We start from the raw sequence: 19,951 nt of genomic DNA on the forward strand, positions 1-19,951 counted from the left end.
ACAGTCAACACCACAACACATCCAAACTCCAATAAATCTTTATTTTGCTTTGCCTCAATCACAGCAACATTTGAAAACTTGATTCATAATTCACCTTTTAAATCTCTATGTGCGTCACTTTTATGGAGGAAACTTTAAAGTTTATTGACAGAGTTCCCCTTTAGGCATCTGGAAACTTTCTCCTTTTGCTGTTACTTCATTACGTCTGTCGATGTAACACAGAAAAGTTCTTCAAAATTGAAAAATCTTATTCTCACACAGTTGAACAAAGCTGCTCTTCACAGACCTGGCTCACCTAACATTTAGAAATAAATATTATTTAAACGGTCTAAATAAAAAACAATCAAAATTCACAAACTAAAAAAAAATGTTCCTGCACCAAAGTTAGATTTTTTTTAAATCTGTATACTTTTGAGTCCGTTTGTTTCACAGGAAAGTGTCACGAACTCCTTCATTTGACCGCAAATTAACGCTAAGATCCAGATCAGTGGAATGTGCCAGACACAAAAACATGACAACCGTCAACAACGCTGAAATGACAATACCTGAACACAAACATGAGCAGTTGGAGTGACTTCTGCTACATTTCCCACAACTTCCTGTTTCAAAACACAACAGAGAAAAATCCTGCTCTTGTTTAAGACGTTTTTGATGTGCAGACACGGAAGATGCATCTTTGTAAAGTTTTTTGGCATTTCTTTATCGCCCCTGGCAAAGTAACACAAAACTGGAGAGGGCAGCCGGAGCAACAATAAAATATATATAAAATTTGATGGAATCACTTTTATTGGCTTCCTCATTGTTGTAAAGATGTTGTGCTTTGGGAAAATTCACTTCCCTATACCCTACTGTCAAAATAGGTCACATGTTAAGCAAACCAGGAAGGAGGAAATAAGAATAAAAAAAACTGATAAACAACCATCTGTTCCCAGGATGAAAAAATGGGCTGAAATGGTTTGGAAATGTGTCTTTCCAAAATAGATTCTACCATCACTGATATGGATTTTCTATTTTTTTTAAATAGCTGTTTTCATGCTTCCAAGGGACAAACTTGTACAAATGCTAACACAGACACTGTCATACAGAAAACACACGTCAAAAGCAGTCACTGAATCAGGAAAATCATCAGCAAAACTTCACTGAAGTCCTAAAAACACATTTTCAAAGTAAGATTTGATCCTAACCTGTAAGAAACTCCAGGATAAAAAAAAAGAAAGATTTACCATTACATCATTATTTCTCCTTATAGAGAGCAAAACTCATCTGATATTTTCTTTACCTGCTGGTTTATCAAGTCAGAAACTCACTTGGGTTTATGTGTGTGTTTGTGCTAGCACACACAGATACACAAATAGATGTAACTGACATCTTTTTTTATGGGATGCATATCTCTCAGCATGAGAAAGACAGGATAAGAAAGACAAGCGAGTGCTGAATTTACAGAAACTGCCGCGTTTCTTTTTTTTTTTTGATCATCCCTCATCCATGAAATCCAGGCATCTCTCATGTTAGGGTGTCGCCTTTACGTCCCTCCGTTGTACGAGTAGTCTGCCTTGTTGTGCATCACCAGCTTATTGTCCACAAAGTAGAAGCTGTCAGATTGCGTCTCATATGGGTGTAGGATCATCTCCCTGACTGAGAAGACAGAAAAAAACCAATTGGTGTTAAAGCCGTTAATACCTGCAGGTATGGAAAAACACTAGAGCTGCAGCTTCAACCTTAGGTGCTCAGAGTATGATTTAAAAAAAAAGTTTTAAGGGTAAAGACCAAGAAGCGTTTGTCAATATCTATGCTTGCATTACATACGTTTCTGCTATTTGTGCTTTTGTGAACGCTTAAGAGTGTGACAGGGGGCTGCAGCAGGACCTAAATACACGTCAACACGTATCATGCGTCGGAAGCGTCACTACAAACTGTTGTAAAATATGAAAAAGGCTGCTAGAGGAATATTAAACATATAATAATACATTTTATTTATAAGGCGCCTTTCTGAGAACTCAAGGTCGTCGTACAACATATATACAGTATTTAGAACACAATATACAGTTAAAACAACAACATATACACATATTAACTGAAGCAAATATATTGAGAAGTAAGGGGGAGGGAACGAAGCTTACTAATAAATGGAGTATCATCTGAAATATACATTTATGTCTAATATTTCATCAATTTGTCCCACCTGTCTGCCAAACAAAAGAAAAAAGCCCCTAATAAAGCACAAAATTGTGTTTTAAGAAGTGAGTATTTTTTCAGCTTTTATGAAGAGAAAATTAAGTGATCATCAGAAAAGTTTTAAACCTTGGGCTATCCTATGCACTTTAATATTGGGAGTGGGGTCATCTGGACCCCACTAGACAGAGTGCTAAACCTTTTTTCTTCAATGATTTGTGATCTTCACTGGTGTCCATGGATTACATGAAATCCTCTCCACCTTTATCCACCTTTGTCATGGTAGGAATAACACGTCAATGCAAGGATCGGGTCATCTGGACCCCATAGGATAGCACAAGGGTTAACACCATGAGGAAGATTCATTTTTATAGAAACCCAGTAGAACTTTTTAAAATAAGAGTGGTTGGGAAATTGATTCCTTTCAAAAGCAGCCCCCGATGGTCATTTGAGGAACTGCAAACTTTGGTATGTCTCAGTGGACTTCAAACTCAAGAACTGAATGTCTGGGTTTGTAACAATCACGAAGCATAACAAGAAAATAAAAGTGTAAACGCAAGTGGCATGAGGACAGCCAAATGCATAAAGTGAAGGGGAAACATAGGGAAAAGGTTGAAGAGAATCATCCCAACCAGACTTTACATTTGTGTGTCGGCTTTAAAATGGCTGATGTGGGATTGGCTTGGTAGTTCAGAGTTACTCAACTCCAATAAAAAAAAGCCACGTACGTGTGTGGCATTGTGACATTTTACAACTTTATTTCACATTTACCACAGAAAACACAGATAATGACTGTACGACATGAAGTGTGTACACTTACTAACGTCCTCTGAGAGAGGTGGGAATTCGTAGATGTGTTCACAGGTGTTTTTGCTGCTCGGCATGCAGAAGCCAAACTCAAAGTCAAAACTCTTTAGCAGCTTCTCTCTAAAATAATGTCTTTCAATCATCCTGAAGTTTTCTATCGGCTTGTCTCCAACAGTGAACTCCACACTAAACGCATGAGAACAGACAGAAAGAAGAAAAGATTTTTCACACAGGTCATCGTGAAGAGCTGCGTTCTTGTAAATGTGTATTTCACATGTTCTCACTCACGTGGCTCCAACTTGTCGAAGTCGAAGGAAAGCAGGGGTGAACTGGTAGCGAACAAAACGCCCAGCATTTGGATCAATGTCCCTCTTCTCTCCAGATTTGTCTAAGAAGGAAATCAGTTGGAAAAAATAAAATAGCTTCTTCTGGGAGTTGACATTAGCTCTGAAAAGGTCTAGTTTACAGAGCAACATAGAACATGTTTTGATATAGTTCATGTTTTCAACTTTATGTGCCACTTTAAAGGTTCTTATGGTGCACTTTTTCTCCAGGTGGTTTAGGCCACAGTAGAGTTCATTTATTGAGAAAGCTCACCTGACACTTGTGTTTTTATCTAAAGCTTTAGTCACAACTGCCCTTATAGGTGGATGCGGACTGTCTGTGGGGGAAAAATGGGCAAACCTGCATGAAAATTTCGCAGCCACCCCAGTTGAGCTCATCAGAATCAGGAATAAAATGTTCATGCTTATCTTTTCTACGGGCATGTTGCTAGCGTCAGGTTGTAGTGAAACATGTAAGTCTCACTTAACTTAATTATATTCATCAAACGTTTACTATGAGGAAGGTGAAGCACACCTTCCTCATAGTAACATCTCTAAGCACACCTTCACCTTCCTCATAGTTTTTTTTTATCAAACATTGTTTACTAAAGCTGCTATAATTGTATTTGTCAGCATTACAGTATTTTCCCCAGAACTATTCTAACTAAAGTTTTTTATAAAGAATAAAAAACTGTGTTTTTAAATACATTTTTTATTGTAAATGTTTTAAAAAATTCTTTAAGATACCTCATACACATTATTACTATTTTTACTATACCATAAAAGGTTTATTACAAATATTTTAAACTGCTTTAAATCGTTTGAATTCATGAAAATTTCAAACCAATTCAGAAAAAAAAACTAGCACTATTTCCATGGCAGGAAGTCGAGTTGAATTGATTAGCTGAAACAAACGCGTGGACTCCTTCTGTGACTCACCTGTGGATGGAGGTTTGGTGATTTCAAACAAGACCGTGCCTGTCTCCATGTCCCTGATCTTAAACCTGGTGAAGTCAATATTGTAAATGTTCTCGTCTGGGCTGCACAGATAATCTGAGAAGGAAACACAGTTTGTCATGTTCACAACAGTGTAATACTTTTTAAACTATTTTCAGTGAAACATTGAAAAAAAGATCATGTTAATGGTTAACTGTAGGGGGGTATTAAAGTCTGACCATTTTTTTAGATTCAAGAATTGCAGAAAATGAGGAGTGTTGAGAACAACATTTTTGTCCAACCAAAATGTATCCAAACTTGTTTTTTTTAGTTAGCAAATGTTTGCTTTTCTGATATTCTGAATTGCTTCTGAACACTTTATCATGTTGGCATCAATACTGTACTTGACTTATAATAAACAGATACAAAATGTTTTCAAGTTATGTTCTTATCAAAAATGGGCTGGAAGTTATTGCTAAATTTTTGATTCCCAGATATTAACATCTCTAATTATAATTTTAGCAAAACCTAGATTACATGTTTACATAACAGTAGCATGTTACAATACCTTCTGCCTTGTTTAGTTTCTTAAACCATGAGGTCCACTAATAAGGACTACATCCCAAGGCTCAGACCTTCAAAGGCCTTAAGAAAACCATCTTATCAAGAAGAGCAGCTTCACTTTGGATGGTAAAAGGTCCAAATGTGACGTAAGGCCCCCAAACGGTCTGTCGTTTCCCAAACCGTATTTCTTGATAAGGTAAACAATGGATGACCCCAATGACAGATTTATGGGAAAAGGGAATTTAACAAAAAGCTTTACAGAGAATTCTCTGTTTACCCTTCCTGAAGGACTTACTGCAGACTCCTTTGGAATGCAAGGTTTTAGGATTTTATGATACCTGCATTCATGGCAAAACACAGAAGCTCCACTCAGGAAAAGCTGAGATGAACAATTTGCTTTTTCCACAAATAAACCCAAATGAGTTTTTAAACATCTAATCTTTCATTTTGGAATATCGACTAAACTGACATTTAAATGATACAACTTTATTCATTGATCCACGGTGGCCCTGAAGTGCAAATTATTTTGAAATGATTATTATTATTACTATTATTATTATTATTATTAGTTAAGACAGCAGCAGGTGCAGCAGCCAGAACCCCCCAACGCCACTCGGCAGTAGGCAGAGAACAACCGCCCCCCGGGTGACCACATCCGCCACACAGGCCAGGGCCAGCAGGACCGCCGGGGGGCCCCCAGAGCCAGAGAGCAATATTTTTTTATTATTATCATTTTATTTGCTTTTTTATTTCACATTGTGTTCTCATTGTGTTCAATATTTTTTTGCTTTGAGTGATTTGTTGGTGTGATTTGTCCTTCAGGGCCACGATACAGATCTCAACAGGAAGCACGTGAAATTTCCATTATAATCGTTGGGATGTTATGAACATTTTAATTGTAGATTAAAACATCTTTTTAATTTTTTTAAGCAACATCAAGAAACTTGTCTCATTTCCTGGGACATAGTTTCTGCAGAGCGACAGTAGTTCATTAGAAATTCACACGTTTTGTGACCGGGACATTGGCATGGAGTAAGCCTTCCTTCTTTTCCCATCATTCCTTTGTTTACGCTCTCTCTTGCTAAATCCCTCACACAACACCAACTTAACATAACCCGTGTGACAAAAATGGCAAGCAACATTGGAGCTATCCAGCTGCAGGTTTAAAGTCAGATTCCAGCTCAGACAAGGAAAACAAAGTCGTACATGGATCTAGTCGTCAACAAGAAGCGGAGCAGAGTTGTAAATTTGATAACAATTTACAACAAACTTTGTTAATGAAGTCACTTCCAAACAGACAGACTCAGGCAGGCAGTAAAAAGGAGAAGTGAGTTATTTTTATTCCCCTAATCCTTCCTGCTCTCACCAGGCAGCCTCACTGCTTATTAGAGTTCCTCAGAGCAGACACTTCCTGCTCTCTTCCTGATCCGATACGACTGACATGTGAGACTTTTAAAGAAGCTGATGCAGCTTGCCAGGCTGCAGTCACAAAGCATGTATGTTGTTGGTAGTTAAAACTAATGCAAAAGTTAAAAAAAAGGATGGAGGTTTGCGGGGTAACAAAAGAAGGAAACGGGTCAGTTACACTATATTACAATAATATTCGCTCACCCATCCAAATGATCAGAATCAGGTGTCCTAATCTCTTGGTCTGGCCACAGATGTAAACAATTAGGCACTCAGTTATGCAGAGTTGTTTTTATAACATATGTGAAAGAATGGGCAGACGGCTGGTTCTAAATGCAGCAGGTTTTATTAGCACAGCTAATAGTCAACAAAACTAAATCAAAGTAAGGCAGGCAGGGGTCAATAACAAGCATGGGAGCATCAGAGAAGAGACTGGGGTAGTCAGGATCCTGGCTAAATTCGGGGCTGGTGGCAGTCAAACGGAGTCAAAGACAAAACAGGGTCAGGAAGCAGGGATCAGATCCAGATATTACATTGGGTCAAGTGTGTGGCATCCAGGAAGTGTGTCCTGGGGTTGCTGGGAGATATATTGCATTCAGGACTCTGGAATTTTCTCGCTCCTAAATATTCCACAGTCATAAAACAGGAAAAAACAGCAACAAAGGCTCGAATTGGTAGGCCACGTAAACTGACAGAGAGGGGTCAGCGGATGCCAAAGTGCACAGTGCAAAGAGGTTGCCTACCTTTTACACAGTCAATGGCTATAGAGCTCCAAACCTCGTTTTGTTGTTTTTAAGGACTTAGCTCCAGTTTAAGGAACCACAAATGCTTCTGAATGCTGAATGCTCGCTGCTTCTGCTTTGGAAATGCCCGGACTAAATCTTTCAGCATACTATAGTCAAAATGGTTTCCAAGGATGGATTTTCTTGGTGTTAATTCCAAGAGCTGTGCCGAATTCACCACCCATCTCTACGCCTCGGCCTCCACGTGCCAATTGCTTGGAATTATTGTAATAACAATGAGAAGACAGCAGGTGAAATCATTATGGATGTTTCGGCGCAATGTTTTCACATGTGCACTCATCTAGGAAACTGTGGACACGCAGTCTGATGTGGGACAGCTAGAATGGACCAAATAAAGGCACATCAGGGAGAAGCTCTAAGAGACAAAGATGCAGAGAATTATCACCTCAATCCAAAAGTCTCCTGCTGAGGCTGTCAAGTCACAAAATAAAAGCCTTGCTCACTGATGATTTTCTGCCGCACACAAAACCCAAACTCCCTCATGTTCCTGCACGTGGTCAGGTTGAGTTATAGCATGAGGCGACTGTTCCTGATGGAGCTGATCCGATTCGATGCGACGGTGTGACATATTTGCTCCTGTCTCTTTCTGACTGCTGAGCTCGACTCTTCTACACTTGAAACCTTACAGCTCTCAGCCGTGGTTGCACACGCTTGCATCTCTTTGGATTAGCCAGGGAGACACAATGTAGACCTATAGAATGTTTAATACTTTTCATCCCATTTGCAACCTCCAAGCAATCTGCAGGTAAATTAAATTAGCATTGTTAAAAATTTGATATTTCCATAAAATAAATGTGTTTTGAATGCTTTTCTTTCATTTGCCAACAGGAACACTTTCTTTCAAAATATCAGTCGAGCTGGAAATATTGTCTAGTTTTTTCTAAAGTTACGCCCACCACCCTCGGTAACGAGTGTTAAAGCGATCACTTCTGATGAAAAGTCCATGTTAACGAGCGTACATGCGAGATTCGGGCTTCTGCGTTCAAAACTCCCATGTTTACGTATCACCACACAAGTTTCTATGACCGTTTTCAGGGACCACGTACGTTGAAAGTTAAACCAAGTTAAACTTTTACCAATCAGGGACTCAGATTTGGTAATGAGGTTTGGGTGACGTCTCTTTTCATTCACAGAAAGGCCAACTGTCTTTCATTTATTGGAATAGGGGGAAAGAAAAAGCCTGGAGCATGATTTGCAAGATTTGCACCGCTTTGACATTTTGCATCAAGCTGCCCAACTGAAAAAGAATCACCTCCGTGCTTGTCCAGTGTGAACAGTACACCATGTGCTAATTGCGTGTTCAAGAAATGGTGTCACATGCTTAGTGTGAACTTAGCATCAGAGCTGTTTCACTTAACCCAAAAAGATGCAAGTTAAAGCTGGGAGAAACAAACCTCATCTTGAAAAGAAGCTGATCTTAATGGTATTGGACAGTAGTGTAGCAAAGAATCAAATATGACTATTTTCTAGATGAAAATCAATTTCAAAAACATCATAAATTACAAAGGACCTATACAATGTCAAAGAAATATCAACAGTGTTAAATATAACGTCTTTGGTTGGTTGTCTTGCTGTTTTGAGGACTTTGTTAACAGTATCTCAAGTTAGGTGAAAAAGAACTTTGACCAATTTACTGAAGGCAGTGAACACTGGTCCAAGTACTTTGTGAATAAAAAGAAATAGTCAAACCTAAGGTGGTTCTAAATGCCCCTGTCATTCTGAACTCAGATGAGGCCTCCTCAGAGCTACATTAACTAGAAAAAGGGAGAAGTCAAAGTTAAAAGCAGAAAGTTCAGTAAATGCTTCATTGGTGGGGGGTGGGGGGTTTTGCAGCACATCAGCAGATCCTTGTAGGCCTCAACATTTTAAAACAACTGTAGCCTATTTAAGACTAACCTCGAAACAAGTAGCTGAGAAGTTCAGGTCAACATGGTGACAAAAGATTTTCAACGTGAACACTTTTTCCATTTCTACCATGGTCCGGGTGAGTTCTCGATTCTAATTGGCTGCTGGGTGAGAATTAAAAAGATATAATGCACAGTGATAACGCTCGGCTAAAAAAGAAGGTCCGGTCACATAGCTTTAATGTTCTGTATCAATGCGCTGGCTTCTTTAAAACTAACTTTAGCTTCATCATCTGGACAAAACTAGCGGTAAGAGGTGAACTTTCTCTCTGAACTGATTCTTTATGTAACCCATCGTGACGATCAGCATATGTATCACTTTCCTTTGCCGCTGTATTCGAGGTCAGAGGTCGGAGTGGCGCGTTATCACATTACCATGACAACGCGCCACACCAGGTAACAATAAGTCTGCTTTTGTGATAAAAAGCAATCCAAACGAAAAAAATAACAAGAATAAAGAACCAAAATCTGACTAAATATTTTTTTCTTTTGAAAGTAACCATGGTATAAGGCATCACTTACTACCTTCGCGTTGGATGGTTCAGGCTTCCACGTCGTGCGTTAATTTCATATAAAGAGTTTTCATTCACTCATTTATTTATTTACTTTTGTTGTAGTTGCTGTTGTTTTTCAATTTTCAATTATTTTTGTTCCTGAACAGTTGTTTGTTTTGGTGTGAACTTAGGTGTGAAAAAAATAAAATAAAATAAAAAAGAAACAGTTTTTAGATGTTTTTTACAGTTGATCACATGTTTTGCAGTTGACCACATGTTTTCTACACTTTTGCAGCTGTATTTATTTATTTAATATTTATTTATTTATTTAATACGAATCTCATTTTTGATAATAATTTTCATAATAATTGTATTAATAATTTTTGGGAGCCGGTTTAGCTCGTGCTGGTTTGCGGTGCCTTCCATCCGTGAAACCCAGGTTCAACTCCGGGCTGCTCCCTGTTCCCTTCTCTACTTCTATGCCGGTCCCAAGCCCGGTTGCTTTGAGAGGGTTGCGTCAGGAAGGGCATCCGGCGTAAAACATTGCCAAATTTCCCATGCGACTCGTTCGCTGTGGCGACCCCAGATGGGAAAAAGCCGAAAGAGAAACAACAACAACAACAATTGTATTAATAATTTTTAATAATTTAACATGAATGTCATTTTTGATGTCCCTTTTTGATGTTATATTATATAGATTATTTCTGAATGTCGTTTTTGTTGCCAAAGATAAATGAAATTTCCCCATTGTGGGATTAATAAAGTCATCTATCTATCTATCTATCTATCTATCTATCTATCTATCTATCTATCTATCTATCTATCTATCTATCTAAAGCACACTTTGTCGGCCATTAACCCTTACTTAAAGAATTATCAACAAATACAAGTGAAGGGTGGTCATGCTGAGACAAACAACGTTGATGGAATAAACAAGGCAAGGAAGGTAGGGAACTGTAAGCTAAAGAGTTAAAGTTAACATGTTGAGCAAAAGGTGAAAAATACAAATTGGTTGCGCTGTATTTAGAAAAAAACAGCATCATATAAATAAACTGGTAACTGTTTGCTTCAGAAGAGGATCTAATAGGGTAGAAGTCATTTACTTTTAGTAAATTAGACTTAATATCATTTTTTAGAGCGCCCTTGCCCCACCATGAAACAGTGCTAGTTCAAATCCCAGCTGGGACCTCTCTGTGGAGCTTGCATGTTCTCCCTGTTAATGCTGCTTGCGGTTCCCAGAATTTCTAAACTTCCAGTTGGACGTAGAGCCTTTGGCCATCAATATGGCCCTGTCTTATGGAATTCCCAGCTCCCAGCTCATATAGAAGAGGCCGACACAGTTTCTACATTCCAAGTTAGGCTAAAAACGTTCTTCTTTGGACAGGCTTATTGCCAGGCTAGCTAGTAATCAGAGAACATTTAACTTATTGCTCCCCTACCTCACCTACTGTAATGAAGTTCAGGGGAATAATTACATATTCGTGCTTTTTCCATTTTTAGAAAATAAATTAAACGTAATACTATTCCTCAGGACAACCCATAAATGCACATCTTAATCTACTATTACAAACTACTCGTTAATCCCTAAAAAGCCCTTTTTGGAATAAACAAATTCTCATGTCCAGTATAGTATATCTTTCCTTTGGATTTCTACATTTTCGAACCAGAATCAGACATTTTTTTTAGCAAAATATTACATTAAAAGGGATTTATTGTGTTTTTTTTCAATAAATAAAGTAAAATAGGCAGATGTTGAAAATGAAAAATTAAAGTAAGAAGTACTGTATCAGACAAAACATTAATGGGATGTACAGTTTGACAGTTGTGTGGAAGTCCTTCAAGAAATCCCTCTGGTGGATTCTTTGTGAATTTTTCTCTCTAAACAATCACTCGTTTTGTTTCAGACTTGACAACTGGAATGGAAGAGACAGTTTCACAAGCTTTTGTGACACTAAAAGACCCACTGTGCTGAGTAGGCAAAGTCCAGAAAACGGAACAAAAAGCACAGAGGAAAAGAAAATATTTGGCAGCAGTATTGTACTATTCTAACAGTTTACGGTAATTAAAAAGATGTAAATGTAAGAAATATGGTCTTGTTAACCCACATTAACATCCTTTTGTTGACTACAAGTTTGTTTGAGCCGACTGAGCAAACACAGCCAAAATACGAGGTTCTGTCTGAGCTCTCTGTCAAAAGATCTGAGGAACCTTCTGAGTGTGTGTCTGGGTTAAAGAGATCACTACATGAAACCATATTAAAGGCTTGTAAGCACACTGGCAAAAAAAACAAACAGCTGATACTAATAATGGGATCTAGTTTAGAGTGTCCCACTTCAGCTGCATATTGGTGAGTCTGTCATTACTGGAGGTTTCCACTGTTACCAGTGGTTTTTACCCACTTGGAAACACCATTCACTCAACTGTGAGGGAAAGTTTTACTTTGATATTTACATACTGAGTGTATAAACTATGGAATTTATATAGTTTATTTTGGGAAAGATGTCGTTTTTTTCAATATATAAAACATATCACAAAAATTGAACTCAAAAAATTGTGATTTTTAAATTTAACTTCTAAAAACAGAATTTACCCAAAATTAGTGTCAAAATGTCCCCAGCGTTCCTGCCTTTACATTAAAAAATACGTCTGACAAAAAGAAGTTTAAAAAACCTGACAATAATTGTGATTAAAAGATAAACCAGCAAAGAAATGAGTCAAAAATTCTGTATTTTCTTCTTATAGAACAAGACAAAAGAACAAGGCTGACAACATGTGCTGTGCTGTACAAAAATGTGTCTGCATCACAATTGTTAAAACAATATTATAAAATTATTCTTAGATGTCACAGTGCGAAATCAACAGTTTTACTCACTTTCTAACACTTCCCAGTGATTTTGTGTGCTTCAAATCAAGCTAACAAGCTGTAATCAGTCCCTTCACCTGCACTTAAACCCACATTTCCTCCCATAGCCTGACAGCACTTGCAGCAGCACAACACAATTAAAGAAATCTGACAACAAAGATGGCCAATCCAGTTAGACAGGAAAATGAAGGCACTTGAACAGCTCACGTGGGCTTAATCCAGTTTAGTTTCTCTTATGAAAGCACATTCAGCTAATCACTGGAGGGAGGGAAACAGTGAAGATGGCGACGGAGAGTAAGTGAAAGGCCCAAACAATGGAGGAAACAAAAGAAAACTCAATGAGGTCCAGTGAGGTTGCTTATGGTGAAATATATTTTTAAAAAATTATTACTGTATTATCAGTCTGCATTGTCAGTAAAACAGCTTCTGGTTAAAATACATAGCTGTATGAGTTTTTAATCAAATTAACAAGATGGAAATGAATCTCTAAACTAAATGCTGAAATACTTTAGCACATGAAAAAGTTAAAAAGATAGATGACTTTGAGACTTGTGCCACATTCAACATAAAAAAGTAGGATGTAGAGGTGACATTTATATTAAAAGAGTCCATTCTTTCTTGTCCTTGACTAAAAGACGCATCGTTGTATGAGGACTTCCCCACTTTCACAGCTTATCTGTGCCACTGCAGGAAATGCTGGCCTCATTTCATCACCTGTGTACACGAGGACAGATATTCCTTTAGATCCCAGCTAGAACTTTATGAAACCCAGAACACAAACACTTTTTATGTAACAAAAGCCGCACTGTTTTAAAAAGATGTCAGTGAAGAGGAAGTGGTGGTTTTCTTACAGGAAGCATGCTACGTTAGCAAAAAAGAGAAAACAAAACCCACACTTGTTGAACTGCTACTGATGGACAGCTGCCCCACTGTCAAAAACTACAAACTTCTCTAGTTTGTGCTTTCACACAGCACTTACTTGAGCCTCTGTTATTACTTTTTAAGAAAGCAGAGGTTTGACATAAAACATGTTTCTGTGCTCCTCTGGAGTAAACAAGCTATGTGAGATAAGTGTGTGCTCATGTTTAACACCAGACAGGAAACCTAAGAGAGGTTTCCTGTCTGAGATAGGGTTTGAAAGTACAGAATTTGATTTGATTTTTGCGTAAACACCATATTAATAAAAACTGATTAGAAATATTTCTGTTCTAAAATCTTTTTTTTAATCAAAAAAGGAGTTCTCACATAATTTGTAATTTAAACAGACAAAACAAGGACTTTGTGTTATTAAAAACATGAATTCCCACATTAAATGCATTTAAAAGATAATCAGTTAATGAAATTGATGTATTGCTTGCATTTTTCATTTTTTTAACCAGCTTACTAAAAACTGCTTCTTGATTTTTCTAAAATAGGTCAAACATGCAAAAAGGTCTAGCAAACTTTGCTATGGCCAAATAGGCAAACACAAAAAAAATTTTAAAACAGGAAATTTTCTTGTTGCTGTAGTTTAAAATGCCAATAACAGAAATAAAACCCAATTTTAGGGCAACATTTTTTTACTTCAAAATTTTTGCAAGCTTGTTTGACAAAATGCATAAATTGAATCACATGCTTCACACACAAAAGAAAAGAATACTCTATAATAAATTATTTTTAATATGTATAGTTACGAATTTAACATTTCTCTACTGTTCTAAATAAATGTGATATTTTTTTGCTATGTCGTTTTGGAATTTTTTTTTAGAAGAAATAATCTATAATTTAATTTTTTTTATTATTTAACAAGCTTTTTAGTGTGAAACGATAAAATGAACCACATGGGAAATATAAAGTTTGGATGTCATTTCATAATTTTGCATGAACTCTGCTGCAAGTTAAAGCTCATATCTGAATACGTAGACAAAAATGACAAAAGCACATCTTCATTTACAGTACAAGCTTTTTGGATGGAAAACAATAGATAATCTCATTGGGAAAGAAGTGTCCTCTCCACCCTCTAATATGAATTATGCATTATGCAATGCTCATTTGTTTTGTTACAGGTCTCTCAACCAAATTTATGTAATAAAGTCCATGCCAAAAAATAACTTGGAACCATATAGACCTTACAGAACACTTGTTAGTTCATCTGACCATTAAGAGTTAGAATGCTGGTAACCATAGCAACAAATCTAATGAGTCAAAGTTCAATGTGCTAAAAGAGGGAGATGCTTTAACCTCTAAAAGTTTAAAACATGTCTAAATCTAGACAATTAATGTTGCATCTGAGCAGATGTCAGTCTGTATGTGCACAAACAGAAACACACAACACTCCTTCATAGGATTAATGTAAAAACCAAAACAATCACAGAGAAAAGGAGCCAAACATTAGAAAACACATTTTTAGAAAGAATGCTACTGTTCTGGGCCTTTTATTTGATCAAAGAGCCATACTGATTATCTGCTCATCTATTGTAAAAGTGCCGTTGTCCTTTTAATTATGATTACGCTGCCAAAATAAAAATAAAAGAAAAACTGTTGTTTTCAAGGACATAGTTTCATCACAGCAGTCCAGTCATTTAAATCACTCCATATCTTTCCCACTATAGTTTACAGCCCCTCACAACTCCAAGCTAACATAAGCGGTGTAATAAAAAAGTCAAGCAATATTAGAGCCATCCAGCTGTACAGTTTTGAGCCAGATGTCCGTCCAGACAAGGAAGACAAAGACGTACATGAAATGGTTTGTTTGCAAGTGGATGAATCAGAATGGAGCAGAGCAGGAAGATGTGGCCCGCCAACTGTAGCAGCTACGTCACTGTTACAAGCTTTTTCAAACAGCATTTTTTTGTCTACTCCTGATTCATCACAATTTGAAAAAAGAAATGAAGTTTTCATCTTAATTTTATTTATACATGTCCTACATCATGAGAAAAATGCCACAAAAAAGGTTTTAACATAATTTTCACTGAATGGGTTCTTAATTAAGGCCCAAAGGGCTTTACAGACCAGTACAACCATCCACACGATGATGGCATCTCCACTGCTGTACACGATGCTGACCTATAACCACCAGGAGCAATGTAGGGTTCAGTGTGTTGCCCTTTGACACATGGACAGGCAAGACAGGAGCCTAACCTGCAATCATCCGATCAGAGGATAACCGCTATTCCTTTGCACCACACACGTCTTACTGAGACATCTTGTGGGTTTATCATATTTTTTCTCAAGTTTGCTCAGTTTCCATTTTGGTCAAAGCACCATAAATTTCAGTCCAATTTCAGTCCAGTGGCCTGCGTTCTCGTGATCTCTTTGGCAGAGTGTGCCCGCTGTTATTGACTTTATGTTACCAAGCATATGTGATGCAAATGCATCTTGGGTGTAAAGCATAACTTTAAGCGAGCTCAGAAAGTATCAGCAATTTACTAAATGACAGTCGACCAATTATAAACTGGAAACATTGAGTTTCAATTCAAACATATAGACCACTGAATGGAACACATTTAGCACATCCTCTATAAGTAACGCATCAGACAAATAGGCTACTTCTTAAAAACATTATATAGCAGTTATTAAGCGTTTTTCTACCATCTGCCTCATGTGCAGTCAGTGAAGCAAGAAAACAATCATTAGTTTTTTACCCAGACCTCCCTCATACTACACTTTATGAAACTTTTAAATATTAAGAGTGGGCTTTACTTCATTTGACTGTTAAATGATTGGTTTACGAGTGCTTATCTGAAAGCAAAACTAAAAACAAATCAATTCTACTCTCTATCTAAATTTGCTGGGTTCACTGAATGATTCTGAAAATGTCAAAAAGTTGTACTAAGAGGTTAAAAGGAGGACAGAGTTTTTACAACCATGAATGAGGGTGGTATGATAATCACAATGACCATGTGTAAACCCGCTACTTGTTGCTGAACAACACTTAAAGGATTTAAAAAAAACATATTCCAAAAACTGACAAATTAACATACAATTTTGACCCTTCTGCTCCTTAAAGGTCATGAATGAAGCTGGTTAAAAACATAACTTCTACTTTCTTTCATGTAGAGCATCATGTAATTGAACATGCACATTTATTTTTTCTATTATCTTTTTTTTAATGTTAGGGATTATTTATATATTTTAGGGAGTTATTTCAACATGTTTTGATAGTTGACAGAACTAAAACATTGTTTTATGTTTAAAAAATCCAAAACGAGTTTTTAAAAAAACCTACTTTTTGAAAACAGGTGATCAATATTTTTTTTTTTTTTACTTTGTGCACAATTTACAGAAATTGCTTTTCAGAGAGAATAGTCCCTGAGGAAACAAATGATTAATCAACAATAGACAACCACTCCAGAAATAACTTAATTGCATCAGGAGAGGAACAAATCTCAGTCTCAGGGTAGCCTTTCTTGCTGCTCTGAGCCTCCCTATTGATGCAACAGAATGAGTATGTGATTCTTTAAAGAAGATGTGAATAAAACCAGTCAACTGAGTCCAGATTTAGCTCTGTCTGAGATATTGTTATTCGCTGCAGCTTTGTTTAATCACAAAATAAAACAACAAAAGAATTTTAAACTTTTTTTTAATGAGCTTTTATGAAACTTGTTTCTAAAAGTAATAAAGCTAAAATTAGCCACTAACTCTTAAATTAACGACTTAGATCAGATGTTCTGGGGGCCACCAGTTGAACATTTATACCACTTGTAGATGGATTTAATGTCAGTCAAATGGGAATTTGTGAAAAAATAAAAAAAACAGAAGGGTTTCATTGACCAGTCAGGTGGGTAGTTCAGGTTTTTTGGGTTTTTGGTGTTTAGCAGAGTCAAAAAAGTGTCATTACTCTTCTTCATTGGTGGATTGCTGTGAGAAGAGGAAAGGAAGGAGAGCAGGAAGTGTGTGGGGGATGCGAGCTCAGCTGGTCCTAACCAAGAGGGAGATGCTTCTCGTTGCCATAGCAATTCAAGCATGCATCCACGTTGCTGTGGTGATTCAGACATGCTTGTTCTTGCCTCTAGCAATATTGCTGCAAGACAGGAAAGTCTTCGAACTGCTTCGATAATTAACATGTTGATCGAAAATCTGATTGAGATCACTTTAAAGTGAAATTTACAATTTGCAGACAACTTTTCCGTCTCTGCAGCCAAAGGTTGTTCCCAGAGCTTTAACAGCAAACAACAAAAGCAGAGGCTTGAAAATTGGAAAAGCAGACGACAGCCTGCCTCATTTACACGTTGAGTGAGACATCAGATAAAAATCAAAGGAAGATACCATGCTGCTTAAGTTAAATTCCAAAAGACCTTTTAAAATAGCTACAAGCATCCTGCTGTGTGTTTGCAGGTTAGCACACTCCTGTAATGTAACTGGGTTGTGTAAGCTGCCTTTAAATAGTCAAATGTCCTTCTGCCACCTGTTAGCTAACTTCGATAGATGTTCTCCTGTGCATTAGAGCTTCCTTCCGGAATTAAGTAACATGCAGAGTTCTCACCGTAGTAAGGGAAAACTTTTTCGACAGGTGGAGTTTTTGGTACAAATTTTGGGGGGATATTCTGTCATGGTTTCATTCAACCTAAACACACACATAAAGGAAGTTACCAATAGAATAATAGAATAACTAATTTTGTGGAGAAGTTAACAGTTTTGTTCTTGTTGTTCTGGTGTACAATGTTGTTTGCTTTTTGTTGCATGTCAGACATTTGATCTCTTCTTGTAGCCCTTAAATCCCACATGGACGTCTGCAGGAACATCATGTGTATACTGGGGACTCCTTTTAAACCTGAAATTGCCACACATGATGATTCTCCCGCGTCCTGATAGCGTTTGGGGGGTTCACACGCATGTGAGTGGGTTGGATCTGCTCCATCTGGACTGAAGAGGGTCCCAAGATTACATAAACGGGAAGACACGGTCATTGAGCATGAGTCATCAGCAGAACTTACTCTCTGTGATCTTCTGCAGACCCAGCACATCCTCCGGACTGATCACCGCGTTGGCCAGCAGGTCTTCCTCCGTGGTCTCTGGGACGCCCACCTCGGCGGAGTTGCAGCCTTTCTTCACTCTCATCGCCGTTTGCTTGGGGCTGCTGGTGCCGCTGCTGTCGGTCCCTCCGGTGTCTCTGGCTGGATTGCTACCGGCAGGCTGCTTAATGCTTGGCGGCTCCTGGCTGCTGTTGGTACAAGAATAGCTCATTCTCCGCTCCTCCTCCTCCCCCCTCTCCTAAACGAGGGCTTCCAAGATACAAAACACTTGCCCCCCACCCCCTCCCTCACTGAAGGGTGCTCTCCGTTATCCGGTGCTTAATTCAAATCCGCTTCGTCTCTATGATCTAACAGTCGGCGAGCAAACGAGCCACGCTTGCCTCTGCTGTTAATGCGTCTCTGCTCCTCGCGGCCACGTCAGAAGGAGCCAGGCGTCTAAGGGGAAATATTTAAATGTAAAAAAAGAGGCGGCAGATGGTTTGCAGCCACCAAAGAGGAGGAGGATGAGCAAAGGGGGGAGGCTCAGTCGTGCAAAGAGCGGCTGGTGTTTTTGCGCACCGTCTGCGCTGCAGCTGAGCGCCGCGCGCGCAGTGGCGCACGCGTGACACACAGCTGATTGTATCTGAGCAACCACACAACACATGACGGAAGTACAGGAAAGAAAAACTTTTATTTTGACATAAGTGACTTTTAGGCTTCAGAAAGTGCATCGCATCCAAAATAATTAATTATGGTAATACTTTTTTTTGTACTAATACTTTTTAAACAGATTTTGGGGTTACCAACCATACAAAAAATGCAGTGGCCCCTCCTTTTAAAGGAGACAAAACATTTAGCAGCATGTCACCCGCGAAATATTAGAGACCCCCAAGTAGTCTGAAAAACGTATTTTTTTTAGCTTCCACCATTTTGCCAAATATTTTTGGTCTACTCACTTTTAATACCCTTCATTCACGAGGCAAGACTGTGTAATCTTCTTCTGTAAATGCAATTAAAATGCCCAAATGGAGCGCCACAATCAAGTGGCTGGAATAATATACAGGAACATGTGTGCAGAATATGGACTGGAAACCCCAAGGTCAAAATGGGAAACACCTCAAAAAGTGGTAGAGAATGAGAGAGCAAAGATCCTGTGGGACTTCCAGAGCGATAGGATGGTAATGGCAAACCAAACAAGACATTGAAGTGGTGGATAAAGAACAGAGGAAAGCCGTTGTAGTGGATGTGGCAGTGCCAAGCGATGGGAACATCAGGAAGAACGAACATGAGAAACTGGAGAAATACCAGGGACTCAGAGAAGAACTGGAGAAAGCCTGGAAAGTGAAGGTGACATTGGTGCCTGTAGTAATTGGAGCACTCGGGGCAGTAACCCCCAAGCTGGAGGAGTAGCTACAACAGATACCTGGAAAGACCTCAGACCTCTCAGACCAGAAAAGTGCAGTGCTACGAACAGTTAAGATACGGCGCAGTAAATCAGCTGAATCCATTCTGTTCTTCCGTTACCTTTTGTGCCTGTTTTTTCAAAAAATTTCAAAACACACTTTTTTAAAAGTATGACTGAACTCCATTCATCCTCTGCTTTTTCTTGTGCAGGAACATGGGGGCTGCTGGAGGCTATCCAAGCTACTTCAGGGTGAAGGCATGGGGTACACTCTTGTAAAGAACACACTCACACTCCTCGGACACAATTAAGGAAAACCAATTAACCTAATGTGGCAGGATGA

The 19,951-nt window shown here is 38.2% G+C and overlaps 1 protein-coding gene and 1 long non-coding RNA gene across 4 annotated transcripts; both read right to left on the bottom strand.

The window, feature by feature from the left end:
• Positions 1-20: 20 nt before the first annotated feature.
• On the bottom strand, positions 21-19,890 carry unc119a2 (unc-119 lipid binding chaperone a2). 3 transcript variants are annotated; one of them, XM_078930712.1, is made up of 6 exons: positions 19,731-19,890; positions 18,189-18,415; positions 4,242-4,355; positions 3,268-3,367; positions 2,993-3,165; positions 21-1,635 (listed from the first exon to the last, which is right to left on the bottom strand). In XM_078930712.1, the coding sequence occupies exons 2-6, from the start codon at positions 18,310-18,312 to the stop codon at positions 1,523-1,525; spliced, it is 624 nt and encodes a 207-aa protein (XP_078786838.1). In that variant the 5' UTR covers positions 18,313-18,415; positions 19,731-19,890; the 3' UTR covers positions 21-1,522. The 3 variants fall into 3 exon arrangements, with proteins under 3 accessions (XP_078786838.1, XP_078786839.1, XP_004076207.1); XM_078930713.1 differs by lacking the exon at positions 19,731-19,890 and adding an exon at positions 18,519-18,659; XM_004076159.5 differs by lacking the exon at positions 19,731-19,890 and having other exon boundaries at positions 18,189-18,499.
• LOC144983677 (uncharacterized) lies at positions 8,699-9,521 on the bottom strand. The gene is made up of 3 exons (XR_013647443.1): positions 9,442-9,521; positions 8,909-9,021; positions 8,699-8,766 (listed from the first exon to the last, which is right to left on the bottom strand). It is a non-coding gene; the product is annotated as an uncharacterized LOC144983677 (long non-coding RNA).
• Positions 19,891-19,951: the final 61 nt, after the last annotated feature.

The sequence above is a fragment of the Oryzias latipes genome, chromosome 14 (assembly GCF_053564925.1).
Source record: "Oryzias latipes strain Hd-rR chromosome 14, Olatipes_Hd-rR_3.1".
NCBI lineage: Eukaryota > Metazoa > Chordata > Actinopteri > Beloniformes > Adrianichthyidae > Oryzias > Oryzias latipes.